Raw genomic sequence first — 24792 nt, 5'->3', positions numbered from 1 at the left:
TGCCTCGACTCTTGGCAAAGTGAATTAAAAGAGAGGCGAAAGAAACAGTTAACTGCTTCATTAAAGTATAATCCTTCAGAACTGGAGGCAGATTCATGACTGCAGTAAAAGTCTGAGCTAAAACCTGGAGATTTCAATACTTGATTTTAAAAATATATACAGTATATTTGTGATTAGTAATTTATATAAGAAAATTAAACAAAATTGATTAGTACTCATATTTAAAACAACACATGATCTGTTCTTATCAGATAAGGTGTTACAACAGTTTTTAGAGTCTGTTGTAAATCACATTGTGGCTTCTACATTCATTTTTAATTAAATTAATTTCTTTAGCTTATATTTGTCACTTGAAAAATGAGGTTCTTCTCTTATTAAAGGGTATTTTGCATTTTCCAAGCATATATTGCCATTTTATAACACAATCAACTATAATCCTATAGAATTGGAACAAGTAATTATGTAACCTCCAGTTGTTATAAAAAGGATATATATATATATATATATATATATATATATATATCAAATATGACATCAAAGAAATTTTCCTTCCTGATTTAACGTCTTGAAATTGGATCTCTGTCTCTTTAAGAAACTCCTACTCTTTTTGAAACTCCGCCTTCAGGAAGTCATCACAACCCGGCCCCTCAGTTAACCCTTTAAAGTTTTCACTGAGAAATAGCTGATATGAGCTCAGCTGATGCTCCATACCACCAGATGTTTGCGAATTGCTGCTGGCTAGTCTGAAGGAGCTGAGTGGAGCTGGAGGGAGTCACCGGGCCTAGGAGCTTCATTTTCCTATGTAAACATATATAACAACCAAACTACTCTGCTGCTTTAGAATAGTGTTCATTAGATAAATCTATAAATAAAAAAATATTCATAATGTAATTCGAGGTTTGCTTATTTATTCTGATGGGCATGTTATTTTGGATTTAAAATGTAAAAACAGTTTTTCATACAGTTTTCATATCTAACACTCCTATTTGAATTATTATTATTATTATTATTATTATTATTATTATTATTTCTAGTTCTGCCTCCCATCTAGCTGAAATGTCTTCCTGTGTAGTGAATCTCCACAGGAGCCCACTATACTAAATAGATCTATTTTCGGAGCTTCATTTTCCTCAAGCAAAGCAGCTGCACTTATTGTGTCCAACACAACACAAACCCAACTGCCGCGCTGCAGAGTGCAATTAGAGCCCGCGATGATTATGTAATTCCGTTATTCAGCTAAGAGAAAACCGTAAGGCCTTTCAATAAGGCCAAACGCTGTTGCAGTAACACGACGCGTGACGCGCGTCTTTGTGCTGCAGTACTGACAGCAGATCATCATGAACGGGGCCGCTTCTCGGTTTTACTAAACTCTGCTTCGGATGTCTGTCTGCAGGTTGAGCTGAACAAGTCGAAGCAGCTGTCAGACTGTGAGACGGGAGCTGGCTCACTGTTGCCCTCTCGTGGCATTTTAACTGCACTGCGTCACGAAATGCCAGGTCACTTCAACTTGTGTGAGCCACACTGCGGCACAACATTTGATATCCCTGAAATTTCGACTAACTCCTTATCCAAATATCAGTGAAGCCGAAAAACACAACAATTAAGATTGGTTGTTTTGTTGTTGTTGTTGTTTTTAAATTATGGAACAGAATCCTGGGTTCGATTCCGGGCCCGGGGTCTTTCTGCATGGAGTTTGCATGTTCTCCCTGTGCATGCGTGGGTTCTCTCCGGGTTCTCCGGCTTCCTCCCACAGTCCAAAAACATGACTGTCAGGTTAATTGGTCTCTCCAAATTCTCCCTAGGTGTGTGTGTGTGTGTGTGTGCATGGTTGTTTGTCCTGTATGTCTTTATGTTGCCCTGCGACAGACTGGCGACCTGTCCAGGGTGAACCCCGCCTCTCGCCTGGACCATAGCTGGAGATGGACACCATCACCTCCCGACCCCATTAGGGACAAGGGTGAAGAGAAAATGGATGGATGGATGGAACAGAATAGAATATACTGTAAACATAAAACGCTACTAGAGCGCTGTATATTGTGAGTGAAAATATTACTTTTCTAATATTCCTTTAGCTGTTTCACATTTTGTCAAATTACAACCACAAACTATAACATATTTCATTTGGGAAACATTTCATTAGACAAAACAACACTAGCACATAACTGACGTGGAAGGAAAACTTTACTAAAGAAAATGGCAAATTTGCATTCTGCCCCTTTACTCGGTCACTCCTGTCCTGAATACAACCTAGTGGGATTTACTGCTTTCAGAAGTCGGCTGCGTCCTGAACAGAGTCCTCCCTGTGTGCAACGTAACCTTCACAAAAAATGAGCAAATTCTTTTGTCTCTAAAGAGAGTCATACACCAAAACACTTGGATTTTGTGAACAAAATATTTAGTTTGCTTCCTAAATATAATCTGGAGTTACATAATTAGCTTCAAGCTTAATATTTAGTCAGCAAGCAACAAATTTTCTCTTCAAACTCAATGTTTAGTTTCAGGCTGAATAATTATTTCGCTGGTTAAGCATTTACTTCCAAAACTGGATGTTTAGTTGGCAAACTAAATATTTAGCTTCAAACTGAATATCAATTCGGCAAGCCAAATATTTCACTTCTCACTATACATTTAGCTTCAAATTGAATATTTAATTAGCAAAGCTAAATGTTTAGCCTTAAATTAATATTCAGTTTGCAACCTAAATATGTAGCTTACTAATGAAATATTTAGTTTGAATTTTCTGGCTATATTTAAGGACAAATGAGGCGCGAACAACCTATTTTAAAAATCACATCCGGACTCTGGGACAGCATGTTGATGGTGCCGGTGCCCTTCAGAGGGATTCTGGAAAGCTGCGGAGGGGGGAGAGTTAATGACGAACGACAGATGAATGCCAAACTCATGACCACGCATGCCGATGGCTCTGGGTCAGTGACGTGTTGATCATTCGTGTGTGCGTGTGTTTTTGTGACAGGCCCGCATGAATTCGACGTGTTTTTGTTCAGCAAAGTCGTTGGTAGCCCAGGGTAAGACGCCCCTCACAGAGGCTGTTTGTTCCACTCCGCTGCCTTTTCGTGTGTATTTATAAGGAGCAGTTGGTACTGAAGGCCCTGCATACAGTAATAGCAGTTTGTTGGACTCAGGTTTTTTTCATGCAATGTTTTAAATGTGTAATGATAAGGTTGTAAGGGTTAGGGCTCAACTACGGATTTCAGATCATCCTGAGCAGCAGGTTTGGTTTTCCTAAGGATTTTCCATTGGTCAATTCCACCTTTTTCGCGGCCCATATTTTTATTTTTCACTTATATCTTAATGAACCTTTAAAAAAAATCCCCTTATAAGCTTTAGGATTTGTTCATTAAAACTGAAAAGCCAAAAAAAAAAAAAACAACATGACCCTGAAGCAAACTTCTGCATCATTTGGCAAAAGGCTTTCTTTGGCAGCCGAACTTCCATTTCAGTGGAACAATATGTGAACAATAAGACTTTGTAGAAATGAAATAAATAGCTGTTTCGGAGCTTTATTTTGGATCTAAGCTATCTGCAACAATGCTCAGCTTAAGAACCACAGCTCCAGTTAAAACTCTGACTCATAAGCTGTGAAATTGTCCTCTTTTTAAAATCAGTAATGAGCGTCGGAGAGCTGGATTTTACGTTAAAAGATGACAAACAAATAACTATGCAGAAGCATTTATTTTATTTAGAAACTTGGATCCTATCTTTATTGGTGGCAGCATGTTGAAGTAGCTCTGCTACGTTAGTTCTCATTGGTTCTTCTTGTAGACTTTTGTTTGGTTGAGGCATTGAATGAATGGACAATTATTCTCTGTGATTTTGGATGCTTGTTTCTCCTTGAATTTGGCATCATTTGGATGGTAAATGTATTTGTGAGTGCAGTATATGGTTTACAACCATTGAAAACATTCCAAATGTGGCATCCATTAAGGTTAAACCCAGGCTTGCCAATGGTATAAAAAGCCTATAACAAAGAATAAATCAACACAAGTTTCCTTGCTTTTTAAATTTAGCATTTATCCGCTGAGAAATACGGCTATAAATAACTGGTGTGTTTTTATTGGTTGTGATGGGAAGTTTCCCTGCTCTAATGCTTTTTTTTTTATTCAAGTGATGCATTTCAGTCAGTCAGTGTCAAAGGTCACCGTCTTAATGGGCGTTCTGTGTTAACACCCAAACGCTTCCTCCAGCACTTTGAAACAAAAACAAGATTATGGCTGTGAAGCCGAGACGTCTCTGTGCCGTCGCCGGGCGAGTTTACATTCACAAGCTGAACAACAGCAGTGTTGATTCTTTAACAGGCCAAACAGCTGAGCAGAGGACTTTAGAGATCTGAGATTTAAATGCTTCCAGTTAAAAATCTGGAAGCATTGACAATACCTGATGACGCACACAGATAATAAGTCTAATATTCTGAGTGCAAAAAAAGGCTCATCTTCAGGATTGTGACAGAATTTCACCATAACAACTTCAATGTCAAATTTTCAAACAGCAATTGTTTTTTCAACCCTCCTGCAGTCTTAGCGCGACACTCAGCAGACGTGCGTCAAATGTCACGGTCAGACAGCAGGGAAGTAGGGCGGGTTGTCCCATCAGACCGTCAGTAAAAGCTTTTGGGGTCCACATGACCCCGTCTCTTAATGCCGCAGGAGGGTTAAAGTTCACACATATAACGTAAGCAAACTTTCTGCTACTCTGATTTTTGGAAGTCATAATTGAAATTACAAAAAAACAAAAGCTTGGAATATTTAATTCTATAGGTAATGAATCTTTGTGAATTTCACTTTCTAAAATGAGTGACAAAAAATAGTTTTGTTTTTTTTATCTTTACATGTACATATAGCAGTGATGTAAACATAAAGAATATATTAACCTTCAGGCCACTAAAGATTTTAACCCTCATGGCGTTGCCCTCAGGCAACAAACCACATCTCTGTACCTCACATTGCCCCTTTATTTTATTTTTTGGGGGGCATGATTTAAAGTACCACCAGACATATTTTCATCCAAATAAATGAGGTATTGAGGTTCATGTGACCTTTTACTTGGAAGAGGAGCAGACCTTTTCATGAAGCAGAGTTGCCTGCTACACCTTGCCTCCTACTTGTAAGTTGTACATCACTTTTCTTAATGTTTAAATTTTGGGTAACTAAAAATAGTTTCATGTCTATGAGTATGTAATAGAAGCACTGTAGATCATTTCAAGACAATTTCTTTTATAATTTATGTGCTAAACCTGTGTTGTTTTTTTGTTTATTGCCTCAGGGCGACATTGCACAGCTGATGTCCTTTTGTTCAGACATTATTCTAATGCGTTGATATGCAGTTGATTACAAAATAATTATAAAGCCTTTTTTTTTTACTCTATTATTAACCAACAGCAACAGGAGACGGATGCAAGATCATTTCATGGACAGAAGGTGCATGGTTCGTAAGTTGGGGTCATTCCTGATGAAAACATGAGGATCCACTGTACCGCCATTATGTCATTGCTTATTTATCCTCAAAACTAACTTCAGTCCCAAAGGGAGATAAGCTGCTCATCAATTAACAAATGTTCCTATTCCAAAGGCAGGCAAAAACTGAAGCAATACCTGCCAAAACCAAAAATATGGGGCTGCAGGGTCATTCATACGGCTGGTGCAGATTATGTTTCTTACAACTTTAAAACCTACACAGGGCGAGTCGTGCAACCATCAAATCTACCAGATATGGGAGCTGGTGGAAATGTTGTCCTTTGCTTGGCTCAAATTCTACCAAAGAATCAGAACTACAAACTCTAAAAAAAAAAAAAAAAGAGCACGGACAGGTCGGACAACGAGTATTTGATGTTGGTGTACTCGCGTCCTTTGATCTTGCTTTTCTGCGGACGGGGGGGAAGAGAGAACACAGATCGTTACAGCAAACAGCCGGGGCGGCTGGAGACGAAGCCGTGACGCGACCGGCTGCACACCAGCTCCTCCTCGATGCGCCTCTGCAGCACTAACTAAGGATAGCAACATCCTTAGTGATTCTAACTCTGCCAAACACACACACGTACAAACACACAAACGCTCATTTTAGTCATTTCCTCAAATGCACCTTTCATTAATAAAAGTTAGCTGTTAATTTTATATTTGGTGAGTTGGAACCATGTGTGATTAATTTTTGTCAAAAAAAAAGTTTTTTTATGAATATAATTTTTGTTTGATTTGTATTTCATAATCACTGTAGAAAACCTTGGTGTTTTAGACCCCTTGTAGCACAATGCTGCCCTGAAGCAACAAACCCCAATCTGGTTCTGGGCGGAGTCGGGGTCCGATTTTATGATTGATATGTAATTAGGGACCACCAAGCTCCCAAAGAATGCAGGAAAATGTCATGCCATAGAGGGTTAACATGCCTAAATAATACATATATATATATATACAGTATATATATACAGTATATATATGTTGTTGAGCGTGGCTCAGCGACACCTTAGATGCTAACAAACTAAAACCACAGTGACCACAGTACGCCAATGAATTCCAAGGTTGTCAGTAAAGTTCCATTTTCCATATTCCAACAGCTACGCAGCCACCATTTATTTTATTTTTTTCTCCAACTGATGTTAAAGTTCACGTTTAAAACACCTCACTCTTGTTTTTGAAATAACAGCATCCAAGCTAACAAATTTCCACAAAAAAAAGGTTTACAAAAGCAAATCTGAGCCGCAAGTAACACACAAGACGCGAGACGGTGCGTTAACAAGGCATTAGCTAGCCATTTATTGTTTAGAGGAAGTTAACATGGTTAACTGTATTCAAAGTCATACAATACACCTCTTAAGCTCTGTGAGAGGCTCCTCCCCATGTCTCAGGGAGAAAAGCTGCAAGGAATATACATACAGTATATTTTATTGGCAAGTAGATATGTTTTAGCAAGTACATTCTCTTCTACTTGGTGTTCATGTACAATATACATGTCAAAAAAATATAGTTTGTTTGCTTCGGGATCCTGCTTTAGTTTTTTTTTTTTTTCCTTCCTTTTTTGGGTTCAGGATGTTCATGTCGAAGGAATTCACATTTAGTTGTTACTCGTTCTCAAGATGGCGCCGGAGCTAGAAGAGCAGCCATGTTATACAAATACACGTTATGCATAGAAGGCACCTCTATGCATTAAAATTGCTTTCATGATTCATGGAGAAGAGCAATCATCTGGGAAGAAACGGGAGAAAAAAAAAATAAGGAAGAAAATACGAGAAAGGAAAAAAAAAAAAAAGCATCCGAGAACACAAGCACACCATGGAAAAACAAAGAAATAAAAATAATAAAGGAAGGAAGCGAGCGATCTAGAAGAGACCAGACGAGAACAGAGTCATCGTCTGAAGGAGAAAACTGCATACAGTGCTCCACACCACAGAGCGCCTCTACCAGAGGATGGACTTCGATCAGAATAATCAAAGAACACTTTGAAGCAGGAGAGAACGGCGCTGAGAAAACTTCATGATTCCTACAGTAAAAGAGAAGCTGGTCGGCCCTGATTCAGTGGTTGTGGAAAAAAAGTGTCTCCAAAGGCAAAGAGCACAGCAACTTCCACTTTGTTCCCCATCCACCCACCACCCCTCATGTGAGAGATTCAGAGTCAGCACTGTTACAGTAAGTCCAACCACAACACTGCGGTTTCTCAAGGCAGAAAGCAAGTGGAGCAATGCTGAAGTTACATGTCTGAGTGAGAGTAAGGATTGCTCTGCATAAGTGCAACTGATTGTGGAGTTTGACATTTTGGGAAAAAAAAAAAAATCCCTCCAATTTCATGATTTAAAAAAAAAAAAAAAAGAGAGAGAGATGCTGATTAGTCTCGTCAACCTGACGTATGAAACTAGCCCAAAAATAAATCCAGCACTTAACTTCCCTCTTGAAACCACTTCTTGTTTTTAGCCCCGTTCAGACCCACAGCCCCTACATATATCTCTTTCAGTCGGTTTGTAGGCGTCGGCTACATTTTAGTACAGCTACCTGATAAAAATATATATTAATTGATAAGATACAACTTGAAATCGTTGGTGCAGAAGTATTGCAAAGCTTGCATGTCTTTTAGATGCATTTTAGTTCAATATCACCCCAAATGTGCCTACAGTGATGTTAGGGTTGCTGCTGAGGTGCCATTGTCCGTTTAAAATGAATATGGCGTCACGGTTTCCACCCAGTAAGGTGAGCACTACAGAGGACCTAAGAGCGAACGCTGGGATATCTTAAACCGCTGACCCTCTTAGGACGTTCTATCACCGTTTCTGCCTGTGTCTGGATACATGTATTAACAAGCTGAGCAGTGGGCTCAGGACACTGCCCTGTGGAACACCAGAATTAAGGAGAAGCAACATGTTGCTTTTTTTACGTGTCAATATACGTTGGTTGGAAAATCCACAAAATTCTATAGAACGCGACTAAATTCTGGATTCAGCAGTTTGAGGAACTTTTGATGACGATGCAAAAGAAAAAAGATAAATGCAATTGTCTAAATGAACACAAGCCTTGATAAAGCAAATCAGTTCTTTTCACAAAATGTCAAACATTTTCTTTAAACACTGGTTGGAATGACTTTCCTAAAAAGCTGTTTAGATGCGTATGTGTGTGTGTGTGTGTGTGTGTGTGTGTGTAGGTGTGTGTGTGTGTGTGTAGGTGTGTGTGTGTGTGTGTGTGCGTGCGTAAACCACGTCAATGACCCAATGTTACGTCTTAGAAGCCGAGAGATGTGCGATTGTTTCGTTGAACAGTGACTCTCAAACTTAAGTACACGTGGTGTTCGTAAAAAGGCAATGGTACACAACAGGCGTTTGTCTTCAATAGTGAAAAATAAAAATAAGGAAATGCACTTAAAAAAAACAACAACAACAAAATGAGGAATTAAAAAGAAAAAGACAAAAAAAAAAACTGTGGCAGCCATGGACCTGTGACGATGCCAGCAGGTGAAACAGACAACAGATTCCCCTGAAATCTCAGTATGTCAACATACTGTGTGTGGCAGAAATGCAGGCCGCCGTGGTGACTCCTCCCCTACAACCCAGAATTAGACCATTTATAAATGCTAATTCAAGACTAAAACTGCTCTGCTGCTCAACAAAAAGCGCAGCATTAAGGATACCCGGCTTCAGCTAAGGAATGGTTAATAAACAGACTGAATTCCACTGAAAGAATATTAAGTCTATGTAAACTAGAAGACAGAAAAAAAAAAAAGAGATCATTTACACTCTACACAAGTTCAGTTTGAGTGCATTTCAGGTGGTTCAATACCTGAAAAAAAAAAAAACCCTCATTTTAAAAGTCACTGGGTTATAAATCTAAATTAATAAGCAATCATTTTATTAATTACAAACATTAATGGATGGTAATTTTGCCCTACAATGCAGAAACCATCGGGTTTTTTTTTTTTTTTTCCTGTGTCGAAGGCAAAACCGGTTCACATAATGGAGCTAAAAAAAAAAAGACCAATGAAAATAAGAAATCACTTGTGGGTTTGGCACAGGCCTTTTCACGAGAAACTCCTCACATTTTTTTTTTCTAAATACTCTACCTTAACTTTGGTTAATAAAGTGAAAAAAACATAAAATATACAGAAGATGAGCGAAGGTTAACTGTGTATACCCCCCCTCCCCCCTTGATTCCCCCAAGGCTTGAACTGGAGCTGGGCATCAAGCAGGTGACACGTTTGGCTTCTCAAAGGCTCCTCTGATGATCACAGTGGTTTAGAGTTCAACTTGAGGGAAAATGGTCGAGTAGAAAGCGCGACAAGATTATGAGCCCGCCGTCTGGTTCTCCCTCAGGTTTTAGTTTGGTTGTTGTGTGTCCCAAGACCCCCACCCCCCCACCCCCTGTCCCCACCCCTCCCCTTCAACCCCACCTCCTATTGTTCCACATGGTCAAGTCTCAGGCGTCAAGGTGTAGCTGGCGAAAAAACGTCAGGTATCAGGATCCTGGAAGGAAAAACATAATTGGGGTATTTTCTTAAAAATTGGTTTGAATACAAGATAGATTATAATAAGATCACGTCTTGGAGATGTCATCTGTTGAGCTTCCTTCTTCAGATTTGTCTGCTGTTTCTTGGTTGGAGGCACTGGATTTTATGGAAAATTGCAGCATGGATTTTATTTTATTTTCTTTGAGCTTTAATGAGTAGCATCATTTTTGCATTAACCAACTAAATGTCGTAACGTTCGTTGAGAACTCAATTTGCATGTGTTTAAAATTTCTGTTAAAATTGACATTTTACAAATTAATAATTAAAAAAAATTCTAAAAACATTTTTTTAATGAAAAAAAAAATTTTTAAATGACATTTTTTTTCAACGCAATTAATCGCATGGTTTGAATTTTTTTTTTTTTTTTTTTTTAAATGCAAAGATTTTCTGGCCGGAACCTTCATATTCACACATTTCTGGTACGCCTGCAAATCTGACACACAAATGACAGATTTAGGACATTGAAACAGATACATAGTTTCAACTCAAGCTTTTGCTTGACACAAAAAAAAGAACATCAAATATAAATATGGGTGAAATATATACCGTCCTGGCAAGACAAAATTTTAGACATGTGATTATCGTATTTTAAGAAAAGTTTTTAAAATGAATTCAGGACGTCTTAAGGCTTTAATTTTAGATACTTGAATATAAAACTTTAAGAATATGTGGACACCCCGAATTAATAAATACAATTTTTGAATTGAACTGACCTCTGCTGAATTAAGTTAAGAGCTTACATATTTAATTGTCATGATGTTGTAGAAATCAGCTTTCACTTTGACACTGAAGGGATATTTTTGTCGGGGGTTTTTTTGCAAAAAAAGAAATTAAAAAAAAGCTAAATTCTGCTGATTATGATTGATTTATAAAGGCAATAAGAATGGCAAAACATCCAACGGGTTGAGCAGTTCTTATAGGAACTGCATAATGCAGGGATTTGATATATGCAGTAGTTACCTGGAACTGATAAAGAGTCCTGGAATTAAAGGCGAGTCTCATCTGAAGGTCTTCTGCTGTTGCATCAGACCCACGTTCTCATAAACTCTGGAGCTGTCGTCCCTCATCCTGACCACACCAACACCGTTCAGTGAGAAACAACATCAGCGTTAGAAATATTTGAAATTCGCTCCGTCTTCTCCCAGGATTACTCACTCTGTGCAGACGGGAGTCGGACTAGGCGAGCAGAGCGGCAAGGGGCTCTGCTCTCCGCCGGACAGGTCGGACAACGAGTATTTGATGTTGGTGTACTCGCGTCCTTTGATCTTGCTTTTCTGCGGACGGGGGGGAAGAGAGAACACAGATTGTTACAGCAAACAGCCGGGGCGGCTGGAGACGAAGCCGTGACGCGACCGGCTGCACACCAGCTCCTCCTCGATGCGCCTCTGCAGCGTTTCTATGTAGTGCTGCACGGCCATGTAGATGAACCGGTACTGCGCCTCGGTCTGCACCATCCCCGAGCGCTGGGAGCGAACCATCTGGATGGTCTTCGGCACGTCGATGTCACAGTCCACCCCTGCGGTGGGACGGAGACACTTTCAGACGACGGCGTCTCGCACAAATCAGGTTTACAGGTTTTGGGTCTTTGTATCATGAAATGAACCAGACAACTTTTTTTTTATTTTTATGCAAGCCTCTTAAAACACAACTATATATTGTTTTTGGATTCTTTCACTTTATTTTTTTTATGTATGAATGTTTGTATTTTTTTGTTTGTTTTATGGAACTATAGATGGAAATTGTCAATTTGCTAAATCTGGTAGATTTACAACAACACTGCAAGGACATTAGTTTGCTCTGTCCCATATAAATAAAATGGAAGACATTTTTAGGTAGTTACTGAATTCGTTGGGGTCGTGTTACAGACAATGTCTGGGGAAAAAGCATTTTCCAAACAGTACTCGTGTATGTTACTTGCATGCAATTAATTAGACATTTACAAAACGGTTGTGTAAATTTCTGATGTTACAACATAGACACCTGCTGCCTACTATGTAAAACATAAAAATTAAAAAAAATCCCAATTTTGAAGTCAGAGGGTGCAGGTTATAGTCAGGTGTGCTCATTAGTCCAGAAATTACGGTAAGTGACATCAGTGGATAATATCAGACTCTCACACAATTATAGGTTGATTAAAAATGAAGGGAATCCCAACAAGTTCCCTTTAAATTTGCATACGTCTATGTTAATTCAACTTTGATCATCTTTAGTGAACTTTATGATGAGGTCATAAAAACGTATACATAAGTATATTCCAATAATAGTAAAAATGGATGGAAAATCATTTGCTGAATACATATGTTTTACATTATAAAATTTTTTTATATAGGAATGTTATTGTCCAATAAAACCAGTACATAAAAACTTAATTAATTATGCTTTGTTTTTAACAGCAGATATCAGTGTAAATATTCAGCAGATGAAAAGCATAAAACTGATTTTATTTGGGTTTTTTAGAGATTAATTACAAATACATGAAGTTTGTTCCTCATAGTCGGCATCATACTGAGGCTTGCTCTAAGCAGCTCTGCCTAGACTTTACCTCACGTTGCAGGAGCTACACTTCACACTTTGAGCTACAGATTACAGTGTTTATTGGGCCATTAAGCGTGTGCTGCGTTTGTGAGTATAAAAGCACAGTCCTTACTCTTTAATTTCCAAGTAAACCACAGAAAATTCTGTGGGCTGAAAAGACGTACCGCTTCGCCTGCACCCTGCTGCAAAACACTAGAGGGGGGATCTGCCTCAAAATGTTGGGTTAGAGCTAAAACAAACATTTTAAAAAGTCGCAACGAACTCCACTGGATTCAGCTTTAGTTTGTCGCAAGACTATATTTTGCTCACTATTGTGTTTATTTGATTTAAAGCAGCATTCAGCTTCTATGCTCCACAAATCTGGAACAAGCTTCCACAAAACTGCAGAACTCCAAGATCCTTTAAACCAAGGATCTGTTTAGAGCTGCGTTTGATTAGTAGTAAATAGAAAATCGATCAACATATTTTGTGTATTGGCTTAATAATTGTGATGATGACATTAGACAAAATGTAATGTTTCTTGCTTGCTTCACAGTTGGTGACTTTACCGTGTTTTTATAACGTAAAGCACTTTGAACTGGCTTGTTGCTGAAATGTTCTATACAAATAAACTTGACTTAAAATACTAGAACATGTCATTTTTCTCCTTTTTTTCAGAATTAACTGCTTTATAAACATTACACAAAAAAATATAACTAAATGACTCCAAATGATTTGCTCAAGAATCTCTCCAGGCTTACTCCTCAGAGTAATAACGTTGCGCTGACAGGTAATACTTTTATAAATCACTGTTTTTTAGTTCACTTTTTAATCATTTTTGTATCCTTAGAAAAAGCGTCCTCACCTTTTTCTCTGATCACGTCTATCAGGATGTCGATCACTATAAACGTCCCTGTCCGTCCGATCCCTGCACTAATGGATGGATGGGAAAACCAAAGTTTGAGTTAAAGTTGTTTCTGTATTAAAGCTGCAGTATGTAACTTTTACAAAAATATGCTTTGCTTTTTTACATATTTGTTAAAACTGTCACCATGTTGTGACAATGATGCAGATAATCTGTGAAAAGACCAATCTCATGCACCTCCTCTACTTTTGCTGTCTGAAGAAATGCAACGCTCCAGACAAAAACAACCAATCAGAGCCAGGAGGCGGGTCTTGGCGCTGTCAATCAACCTCATCTACTTGTTGCTCAATATGTTAAGGGTGGGAAACTACTCACTGATAAAGAAAAACCATTTATCCACCATCATCGGTGGCTATGCTAACTAGCCTAGCGTTCATAGCAGGCTAAGCTAGTGCTAACACCTGCCTCCTGGCTCTGATTAGTTTTTTCTAGGAGCACTGGGAGAAGGCTGACAGTTTCAAAAAATAAAAAATATGTAAAAATATTTTTATAAACATTACATACTGCTGCTTTAAGTCAGAGATTTTTTTAGATTTTTTTATTTTTAGTGTAGATATGCGAGTACCTGCAGTGTACTGTTATGGGTCCAGCATCCAAAATGCTCTCCTGTTTCAGGTTGACTTCCTCCAAGAAGTCCAGCACGCCGCCGGGGTCAGCGGGAACGCCGTGGTCCGGCCAGGTTCTGAAGTGGTACTGCCACACTGTGCGTTCTGTGTTACCCTGAAGCAAGTTTGGGATCGCAAGTATAATATTTTCCAATCAGAAATGTGATACCGTCCATTGTCTGAAACTTTTAAATTCCCAAATCCTTACGGTGCTGCTCCGACAACCCTGCTTGACGGGCAGATGGGCAACTCACCTGACCAACTTCGGACAGCTTCAGTTCTCTGAGGATGAAGTCGTGAGCTTTTGTCTCCTTGACGTTGCGAACGCGCATTGCGCCGTACTCCTTCAGAGCCGACATCTCGGGCCAGTACTTTACACACTTACTCTGTGGAGATAATTCCATCGCTTTAAAGTCTGTTTTAAATCTGACCAGTTGGATTTAAAGGGCCACCGCTAAAAGACAGATGAAAAAAAACGGCTAACACAACAAACCAGTCTAATTCCAGGAATCCTTACCTTCCCTCGTTCCACCTCTTTGGTGGTCATCACGATGACCCGAGAGTTCTCCTGAAACACCATCCTCCAGAAGTCACTGATGGTGTTCTGCAAACAACCCTGAGTGGCAATGTAGCTCTTCTTCGGCTTGGCGTTGTTGCACTTGGAGTCCGCCTCCGGCTGCAAGCACACATTCAGGCCAAGAAACACAAATCAACTAGCAATGAAAGAAACTGATTCTCTGGATAAAAATGTTTTTGATGCAATATTCTAAGCCTTAAGGGGTGCCATTATGAGTTTTCCACACACATAGTTCCATTTTACAGCACCATCAAGTAACTATGTTAATATCAGCTGTTATTTGTAATTAAACACCTTGACTTGGGGCTTCTGTCTCTTTAAAAACTCCTGCTCTTTCTGAAACTCCGCCTTCAGGAAGTCATCACTACATGGCTCCTCTATTAACACTTTAGCAACATTTTTACCAGCGCTGCACTGAGAAGTAGCTCCTATAATGAGCTCAGGTGATGGGAAGTTCCATCAGGTGTTTGCTAATTGCTGCTGACTAGTCTGAAGGAGCTGTGTGGAGCGGGAGAGTGTGTGGGGGTGGGGGTGGGGGGGGCTGCTCTGAAACTTGGAAACTGCAGCTCTGAGGAGGCGATGCGCCTTTGGTTCCTCCAAGAGTTTAAGAGTTTTGTACAGCTGAATAGTTGCCAGGGGAGATTAAAGGATTTCTCAAATATGCATGAAAGAATCAAGGCAACACCTCATGTATGTTTTTGATGGGGGAAATAACATTATAACATGATGTAAAGCTCAAAAAAGTCAATTTTACATAATCCTGCCCCTTTAAAGTTAATGTTTTTTTTAACTTAACAGAGAAAGTCATTATAATTAACAGCAATAAAGGCTTGAAAACATTGCCTGTGTGAGTTACTAAGCTAAATAACTTCTGGTGTTACAAACAAACTGTCTCTGTATATGTGTGGGCCCTGAAGGAGGTGAGGGGTCAGGAAAGTCTACCATGATAATGTTGGCGTTGATGTAGTCGGCGCCGGCCTCGCTCAGGTCGCCATCGTTCAGCACGACACGCGAATGGTCGACTGTCAGCGCAAACAAAAAGAAAAAAACACTTAGTACAAAACCCAACTTGAGTTGTTTTAAATCTCAAGAGCTGTATGCGATACTCACAGGGCAAAATGTTCTTGTATCTGTTCTTGTTTTTGTTTTCTGGCCGCTGGCCTTCTTTGCGGCTGTAGAGCAGCTTGCACTCCTGTTGCTGCAGAGTCTGAACGGGAGAAAAGAAAAGAGACATAAATAATGATGTGGGAGTTTTTTTTATAGGCCCTGAGATGGACTGATGAGGCCTTGGATCCCTTTCAAAACAACTTCCAGTGCTAGTTTGTTTTTATTTATTTATTTGTCCATCCATCCATCAATTACTGTTGACTAAAACAACATTTTATATCATCTGGTTTGGGTCTAGAAAAAGAAAGACGAATTCTACAGAAAAAAGGGACAAAATGTTGAAGGTTCACAGGAAATTTTAATGAGTTAAAAAAAAAAAAAACATTTTAAATAACTGTTTTCACTTCTGTTGAATTCACACTAAGATTATTGATTAGATTATTGTGATAAATAATAATACGATGGTTTTGAGACCATTTCCAGGTATTGCATTGATAATGGGAAAATGATCACCCTCTCACCAATAAACTTGAATTTAAAAAAGAAAAAAAACCAACAACACTTCGCTGAACTGGAAGATATTTTAAATATCCACAATAAAACACGAGAACCCAAAACAATAAATAAAACAGAAATTTAAAAAAAGCACAAATGAAATGGATTATGACACAGTTGCACTAAAACAAACATTAAATCATCAGAATGGGAAATTTAATTCAAATTTAATTGAGCTCATTTTAATTTATCATGCGGATTGCGACAGGTTTAGTGGCAACAAAATACTAAAACTTTTATACTTTATTATTAAATATTTGCTAGGAAGATTTGTATCAAACCAACCATTTGGCATTGGAAAAATAACTGCCCACGACTCTCATTATGCACACCTATAAACATACATTTAATATTAAAGTAGGAATATGAAACGTATTTCTACTTCTATTATTTGTTCTGTAAACAGCAACATTATTTTTTTTTTTTTACCTCAAATTCTTCCCAGAAGCCTTGCTTGACCTTGTCCGTGGCCTCTGCTAGCTTGCTCAGCTCCCGAACTCGACTTTCGATCTCGGCTGCGTTAATGCGGGTAGTGTTCAGCGGCTGCAGGGGGACGGACAGGTTAGCTTTCTACCGAGCAGAAATTGCCCTACTGAACTGAAAACAGAGCAGACCTGCTTCAGCTGGAGGACGGTGCCAAGAGTTTCCACCATGGGGTTTTTCTTGTAGTGCTCCACCAGGTCTGTGAGGGAGTCGAACTTCTCTCCTCCCCCCACGTCGTACTTCAGGTCACCCTGGGTGAAGGACGCACGTCATAAGTTAGTGCAGGTAAATGTGACCTCATTGTAACATCACACTGGAAGCTGGACATGAAGGAGCTGGCCTCGCTCACCTGGCAGCGGATCATGACGTGAGTGACTTTGGGTTTGCCGTCGTTGGTGTCCGTTTTGTCGTCTCCGGTGCGGACCGACAGAACAAAATCCCCGGGGTGGCTCTGGCTCTCTCTCACCAGGAAGCTGCCGTTCTTGCCTTTCTCCGTCAGCAGCTTCTCCGCGTCGCGACCCGACAGATGTCCGTGGAACCATCTGGGTGATGGGCAAGAAAAAAAAACCTTGTAATAACTCAAGAGTGTAGCAGACAAACTAAAACATGTTGCAATCCAAAAGGATTAAAGTATAGCGGTAAAACTTTTGTTAAAATAAAACTACATCACATCCTCAAGCATATATCCTCAAACCCTGCTTTTAATGCGATTTTATAGCACATTCAAGTAACTAAGTTAAGTTCAGTTGTTATAAAAAATGCTATATTTATATGTATGAAAATTTTCATTTCTGTAACAATACCCTTTCAAAATAACTGAAAAAAACTGGACTGAAATATGTTTGTAGATTTCCTTTGAGGTGGCATGCATCAATTGAAGCCGAATTTAAATCATATCATAAGCCTGTAATCTGTTGTGTGTCTTCCTTACAGTTCCATGGCATAAGATGATATTTGTTCCATGATGCTAGCAAAGCCAGGCTACCATGAGTGTTTTTGACTTGTCAAAAACTTCTGCACCATTAGCACTGGTGGCTCTCACACACCAAGCACACCACACCATTACCTCACCTCAAGATCCCAGTTATCCTACACCTAAAAGTGAAACTAAACTCATCATCACTTAGTTTAATCTGGAAACTGTCAGAATTTGGACATGACAAATTCACGTGACATTACCACATTATCATCGAAGCTCAATGGTCTGGATGTCTGATAACGTCCTGCGCTCACCTCTCTGATGTTGGGTCGGCACAGTTGAGCGGATACTTGAGCTCGATGACGTCTCCGTTTTTCTCCTTCAGTTGCCCATGATGCTCCATGTAATACTGCACCAGCTCGGCTAGCGTGGCAAACTTCTCCCCGCCGTACAGGTCGTAGTAGTCTCCAGTGTTTTGGATCTTAATGTGGGTGACGGCTCCATTTCGCCTAAACGGAGGGGGAAAAAAATATTCAAAAAATGTCAGCTTGCAATCAAATCAAAACAGTTTACAGCCAAACTGTTAGCTCTGAGAGAGATTTTTATGCCAAAATGACAACTATGTGGTAAAAATGCCTGAAACAGAAAAAATATAAAACACTTTTTCTTTAGAATTAAATTTGCCTCATGTTTTCGGTCTTGTAAATGTACATTAAACAAGATAAGATAAAAAACTGGGTTAAATTCTTTTAAACAACAGAAACGAGCTTTGAGTGTGTCTGTGGAGATAAATTAGGGATGCATCAATAAACTGACCCCAATTTCCTTCACTTTGGATGTTTTCACAGCTGATAGTGGTTCAATTGGAGACCAAAACTATGACATGTGTCACAATTTTAGCTGCTGTGGTTCTTTTTCACACTGAACTGTAACAAACCAACTAAAACCACTAAAAAAAAACTTTAAAAAACTGTTCACCTCTTAGCCTATAGGGGCACTGCACCAAGAACCACAGAAGGAAACTACACAAAAACCTCTGAAGAAGACACTGAGTGGAACTTCCTTCTTCACAAGATGTAAACAAAAATGGAGTGGCCAAGGGCGTAAATCCCATCTCATTATTAGAGGGACCATAAACAGGACAATATCATAAGACCAATTTTGGGGGGGATCGGCAAAGTTACAGTGAAATGTAACGTAAAATATGGTTTAAAAAGTTTTTAAATCACATTCAAGTTGCAGCACCAAAATGACTAGTAATGCATATCAACAAACTGTTGAGAAATAAAACTAAAATTCAAATGTTGCTTAGATATGAGTTTTGTTCAGTCTGACTGATCTAATCTCTGCTACACCTTTACAAACATTTAAGGTTCTAAATAAAAATAAAAAAATGAGTAACTGCTCTTAATACAATTCCTCATAAACATTAATTTATTATAATGGCCCCCAATACAAGTTATGGGCTATTTAAATTAAAACTTCAGTTGCTTTATTTTTAAGCCTTTTTTAGTTTTGCCATGTCCTGGATGACTGAGAACCAACAAGTAGATAGAAATGAATATCTGGGGGTATTATAACTAAAATGTAACATTTAAAGCACAAGGGTTCATATAGAAAAATATTAAGATTTTATTTTGTGGTTTTAAAGGCTCTACATTGAAGACAGTGAGAAATAAAGGCATAAGTTTCTGTTTCTTCTATCTATTCTCTCTTCTGCTCTCTTCTGGGTCCACTTGCTCAGCCTCTCCCTCCCGTTTCAAACTCTTCTAATTATATAAAAGTTGAAGACCTAAATATGAATGAGATGTTTGCTACCTTTGACAAAAAAGCTTAAGTCTATGAAAGCAGTGTAGCAGTTTTGCTAATGAGGCAGTTTATCATGATTCAGCCAAAGTAATGAAACAACGAACTGCAGTCTGATCTTTATTGTTAATGTGTTTCTTCTTATTGAGCAGTGAAACTAAATAAAAGGTTTACATGTCTTTTGCTTTAAGTATTTACTTACTGGAGGGTTTTATGTTTGTGCTGCAGAGCCACAGCTAACAGCTAACTTCACAGATATGGGCCAGATATTAGAAATCGTTATATATATATATATATATATATATATATATATAACGATATATATATCGTTCAGCGCTGCTGTTGCTCATAAATTGGTAGGGGGGGGAACTAAAAATGTATTCTTATTTTTTTTTCCTGAGATAAATGGCAGATTTATTTCGTTCTTTGTTTCTTTTGCCTCATCATAATGATTTTATTTAAATGCAAATGTTTCTTCAATGGATTTTATTTGGGGGGGGACAATTCTAGACTTTTCCAAGATTGGGTGGGTTGGGATCGCCCCGACCCCATGGGATATTTAAATATCAGTAATGGGCCAGAAAACTGCAATTGGTGCACTGAAACTATAAACTAATGTTTCCTTATTTAATCCAGGAGTCTCTTATACCAACTGTACATATTGAAAGCGCAGTTAAATAAGCTGTTAGATGAGTGGCGAGCTTTTTGTGACCAACAAAATTTTTAAAAAAAGCATGTCTCTTCTTCCTGATTCAACCCAACAGATTAAAACAACTTAGTCATTGCAAGCGACCACCGCTCTCGGAGTAAATAGAAAAAGAGAACTTGTGGCAGGTCAGAGGCTCACCAACATGTAACTGTCGCCAGCTTACTGGTGGCTGTGGGAGCTAAAAGACGAGACGTGCTGGTTTGAACCAGCAGCGACTGGTTTTGCCTTGTGAGAACGCCCCGTATCCACGAGGCGAGAGGGACTTGTTTTGTCTCCACAGGAAGTAAATAAGGAGAAAGATGAGAGAGCGTACAGCTAAAATACGAGCCTGCGACTAAAATAACATCGTCTCTGTCAGCTGCACTGACTTAATGACACTTCATCTGAAATATGTACGCCCTGACAGACCAGAGATAAAACCACATTTCGTATTAGAAAAACAAAAAACAAAATGAATGACGCCCCCCCCTCCTGGCCATCATTCACTCAGCTTAATATAAATATGCTCGAATGATTCTACTGTCCATTTAGTTCTCTAAACCAGTGTTTCCCAACCCTGGTCCTCAGGGCACACTGCCCTGCATGTTTTAGGTGTTTCCTTGCTTCAGTCCAGGTGTTTTCTTGCTGACTGAATTGATGACTGGTTAACAGGCGTTTGAATCAGGCACATTGAAGCAAGGAAACCTCTAAACCATGTAGGACAGTGTGCCTTGAGGGCCAGGGTTTGGAAACACTGCTCTAAACACTTCTATGGGGACAGGGAGAGGCACACTAACATGCTACTGCTTTAAATCCACATTTCCAGAAAACACTGAGCTTTCATTCCAAGTCATGTTTGTGTCTGGCTTATAAATGAAAGTCTAATATTTGCTCTCCTTTTAGGCCTGGATTGCTCCTGGTGAACCATCTGCTGCATGCTGCCCGGCTAGCAGCTAACCGCCTCGCTGTTGGGTTAGTTTAGTGAAGCGGATGCAAAGTGGAGGCTCTCTGGTAAAGCTAGTGTTGGGCGATATTGCTTAAAAATAAAATGTCTAATTATTTCATACTGGATTTGATATTAGTCTCTTTTTTCTCGCTTTCTTTTCTAAATTTTTTTTTTCTTTTTTACAAATGACAGAAAATATTTTCTGTCATTTTTTAATCATTCCTCCTGTGAGCTGTACCTCAGAGCTTTAGGGCCAGGCTGCGAGGATTTTTGCTTTACTACAAGAACATAGTCAGGATATTAGCAAGATAAAGACGCAACACTGCAACAAAAACGTCTTAAAATTACGAGAGAGAAAAAAATTGCTTTAGTGAGAATAAAAAGTTTCCATAGAGTCGTCAGAAAATGATGTGACCAGCTCAGTTTGTGTGGCTATTTCTTCAGACTCAGTCGTTTTCCCGATGGTTTCAAAGTACTGCTGCTGCTTATTTAATGCTAATATGTTAAAAGACCAAGGATTTATATTTAGTATTTTCTGTAAAACATACAGTAAAACTTCACAAAATGCTTAACATTAATCATCTTAAATTGTTGTTATTCTTTGCTTTGGAGTTTGTGTAAATTACGACTTTATTCTGGTAGCATTACAAATTTATTCTCATAATATTACAACTTTATTCTGGTAATGTTATGACTTTATTCTCGTATTTTTAAAAGAAATCCTAGTCTGGCCCTAATATTTTATAACAGAGTTCAGTTAATTTCAAAGACCTAATAAATAGAACCTGTAAAACACTCTTGTCAAACAAGATGGCTGCCCTGGGTGCACTGACATCCCTCTGACCTGTGGAAACCCAAGGAGCGGATTTGTGGGGGGAAAAAAAAAAAAAAAGATTGTCCAAAAAGAAATCATAAAAAACAATAATAAATCAATTTATTGCCCAAGTAAAGTTCTTTACTTTGCAGACAAGTAAAACACTTGTCGGCAAAATATTAAGCTTCTAAATTGTATATCCAATACTTTTAATCCCGAGTTTCTATTTATTGATGCGACTGTTTTCAGAAAATTCCATTTTAGGTGACGTAAAGTCGTGTTTGAATGCACGTAAAGGAAACGCAATCTCTGGCGCTTCCTGCAGAGATTGCAATTAAAATGTGCAGCATGTTCCCCTTTCATTCTGGACAAATCCAAGAAGAACTTGCCCATTTGTAAGTTATTGCTTTGGATATCCCATCTGAATTCCAACTGTGTCCTGAGCCTCATGGCTTACCGAACTGAGAGGGTGAAGTCTCCTGGATTGCTTTTGCTGGGTCTGGCTAAAAAGCTCCCGTCCACTCCTCGGGTCAGCAGGAGGTTCTCTGCCTCCACGCCTGAGATGTTGGGGTGAAACCACCTAGAACATGGAGGAATGGGGATGAACCATGACTGGATTCAATGCTAAATGGGGAACTGAGTTGGAAAAATATGAAGCATCACTCCCGTAACTACCCATTTAAAAATCACTCATCTCCCAGAACACAAACGCATGAAGTGGACTATCAATATAGATCTGGCAGCAATTTAAGGTGGAATTTTTTTCACAATATTGTGTAGCACTATTAAGACAACAATAAAAATCATAAGAAATTGATTGTTTTGTTTTCTAGATAACTGCATGCATGGAAGTGACTCCATAGCACCACAAACAACACACACACACACACACAAAAAACATTCTCATTTAAAAACACAGGCTTCTCCAGGACACCGCTTACTTTAAAAAAAAGTGTCAGAAATGATATTCCACAGTAAAATGTTCTGGATGACACAACCAGATGCTGGCTAGCGCTGCTAATCCACCTCATTTGCTTTTGCTGCTCTGCATTATCGTAGGCCGGCAGAGATGGATGCAAATTTATAAATAAATTACAAACACATATTTCAACAGATGTGCAAATAGAACTTTATTAAGTGTAGCTTTCTTTAATTGCAAAATATAAACTTCTAGTTTTTCTTACTTTTGGGGGTGAAATTGATTTTATCGTTGTTATTATTATTATTGCTGAACACAACATGGTTTTCCAAATGTTAGCCGGAGAAACATTTACCAGCACTTTCCGTTAATCCATTCAGACCAAATATGATCATATGCTGAGCAGAGATGATATTTTGCATGTGATGCTGACTCGGTATTTTTCCCAGAACGGACTCAGTTTCTGTCATGTTCTACCAGCGGGACCCTCTGTGAGCAGAGGCCTGCGACTCCAGTCAAACCCAGCGGGGACCAACTTATTCTGTCCAACACATAACCTGGAGGACGTCATATTTTGAATCCTCTGCCACAACCTTTCACACTTATTCAAATGATTTTTATCACTTAATTGCCTCACAAGACGTTTCATTCAGCAAATGTCTTGTTGATGCAGATTACGTATACAGATACAACCTTCAATATATGCCCACTCACAGACTCGTCAGTATTTATTTAGTACTTTTGAACTTTTGTGAATAAGAAAGGAAGTGAGGGAAATACAAGCCGTAATCCTTCAACATAGTTACATGCAAATTAAGTTATTTGAAAGAGATTAAAATAAACTTTCGAAGAGAGCTTCAAGTCTTTAAAAATCTCACCCTCCCTTCCAAAACATTTTAAACGCTTGCAAAAAATAAAAAAATAAAAAAACATTAGCTTGATGCTAATAGTAATAATGTAAAATCTTACTTTGATGTGATATGATCGCATTCCTCAGTTTTGAAACTTTATTTCTGGCGGTTAATTAAATGTGTTCCGTGTAAGGACTAACTTACAACATCTAACAGTTTCGGGCTTTATTTTATTTGTATATTTATTTTTTTAATAAATACCAGAGCTTCAGTGATAATTATACACTACACACATACATTGAATAAAAAGCTCATTTAGCCAATATATGGTTTTTTTTCCCCCGCGGGTAAATGATATATAGGGAAACGTGTGAATGTGAAAGGAGTCGCTGAAAACAGAGTAAACAGTTTTGTTCACTGAACATGTTCAGTGGGCTTTTCAAGTGACCGTTAGCGCTGCCCCTGGCAACCTAACCAAGTTAGCCGTTTTCACTCTCTTCGCTTTTCTTCCAGAACCTTCATTACCCCCAACAAACCGAACCCCAAACAGCTGAGAACTTAGCTGGCTCGGCTAACATTGTGACCAGACATTGTTTTCCAGACAGCAAAACCCCCCTTTACGCCCCCCTCACCTCCGAGATGTCATTTTTTTTCCTCCCGTCCCTTACTTCCTCGCTGGCACTTAGCGGTAGCGTCAACAAGCTGACGAACGTTTGCGACCGTTTCCGCTTCAGCTAGTCAATAAAGTGCTTCATCGGACAACACCCGATCAGACCGGGCACTGAAAACTGGCTAGGCATCCACATAAAATGACAGTAGCGTCAGCTGCAAAAAAGTCTCTAGGCCTCGGCCCTGAAGACTTCACAGCCAGTCGGCTGTTGGACGTCACCAAACATGCGACGCCACAAAGGCTGCTCGGACTTCATTACCGTGAGTGTCCGTTTGCTGAAAACCTTGATTAAAGTTAGCTTTTGTACAGTCTCCGCCCGGGCCCCACTAACCGGCATACGGTGTGATTGAAATGAAAGGCCCCAACAACCCTTACGTTGCGCATGCCCACTTAAAATCCTTCTTACGTTTTTGGCTGCTG

General features: G+C 39.0%; 1 protein-coding gene and 1 long non-coding RNA gene across 2 annotated transcripts; one reads left to right on the top strand and one right to left on the bottom strand.

Annotated features, from left to right (window-relative positions):
• The first annotated feature begins 6689 nt into the window (after positions 1 to 6689).
• LOC114149734 (uncharacterized) lies at positions 6690 to 9580 on the top strand. The gene is made up of 2 exons (XR_003596574.1): positions 6690 to 8613; positions 8658 to 9580. It is a non-coding gene; the product is annotated as an uncharacterized LOC114149734 (long non-coding RNA).
• Positions 9581 to 9852: 272 nt separating this feature from the next.
• On the bottom strand, positions 9853 to 24608 carry ptpn11a (protein tyrosine phosphatase non-receptor type 11a). Its single transcript, XM_028025772.1, has 16 exons — positions 24335 to 24608; positions 22390 to 22512; positions 17993 to 18187; positions 17109 to 17301; positions 16891 to 17010; positions 16706 to 16819; positions 15725 to 15821; positions 15557 to 15636; positions 14555 to 14713; positions 14292 to 14423; positions 13998 to 14152; positions 13373 to 13440; positions 11358 to 11509; positions 11149 to 11267; positions 10954 to 11061; positions 9853 to 9949 (listed from the first exon to the last, which is right to left on the bottom strand). Exons 1-15 carry the CDS (start codon positions 24346 to 24348, stop codon positions 10992 to 10994), a joined length of 1791 nt encoding a protein of 596 aa, XP_027881573.1. The 5' UTR covers positions 24349 to 24608; the 3' UTR covers positions 9853 to 9949; positions 10954 to 10991.
• Between the last annotated feature and the right edge of the window lie 184 nt (positions 24609 to 24792).

Source organism: Xiphophorus couchianus, chromosome 8 (assembly GCF_001444195.1).
Source record: "Xiphophorus couchianus chromosome 8, X_couchianus-1.0, whole genome shotgun sequence".
NCBI lineage: Eukaryota > Metazoa > Chordata > Actinopteri > Cyprinodontiformes > Poeciliidae > Xiphophorus > Xiphophorus couchianus.
This window is presented reverse-complemented; position numbering and strand designations above follow the sequence as displayed.

Excerpts from the sequence above, each read along its gene's own strand:
- ptpn11a (XM_028025772.1), bottom strand. Across the intron at positions 15,822-16,705 it reads GCTTCTGGGAAGAATTTGAG|ACTCTGCAGCAACAGGAGTG; the intron begins GTAAAAAAAAAA and ends TCTCCCGTTCAG. Across the intron at positions 15,637-15,724 it reads ATACAAGAACATTTTGCCCT|TCGACCATTCGCGTGTCGTG; the intron begins GTGAGTATCGCA and ends TTGCGCTGACAG.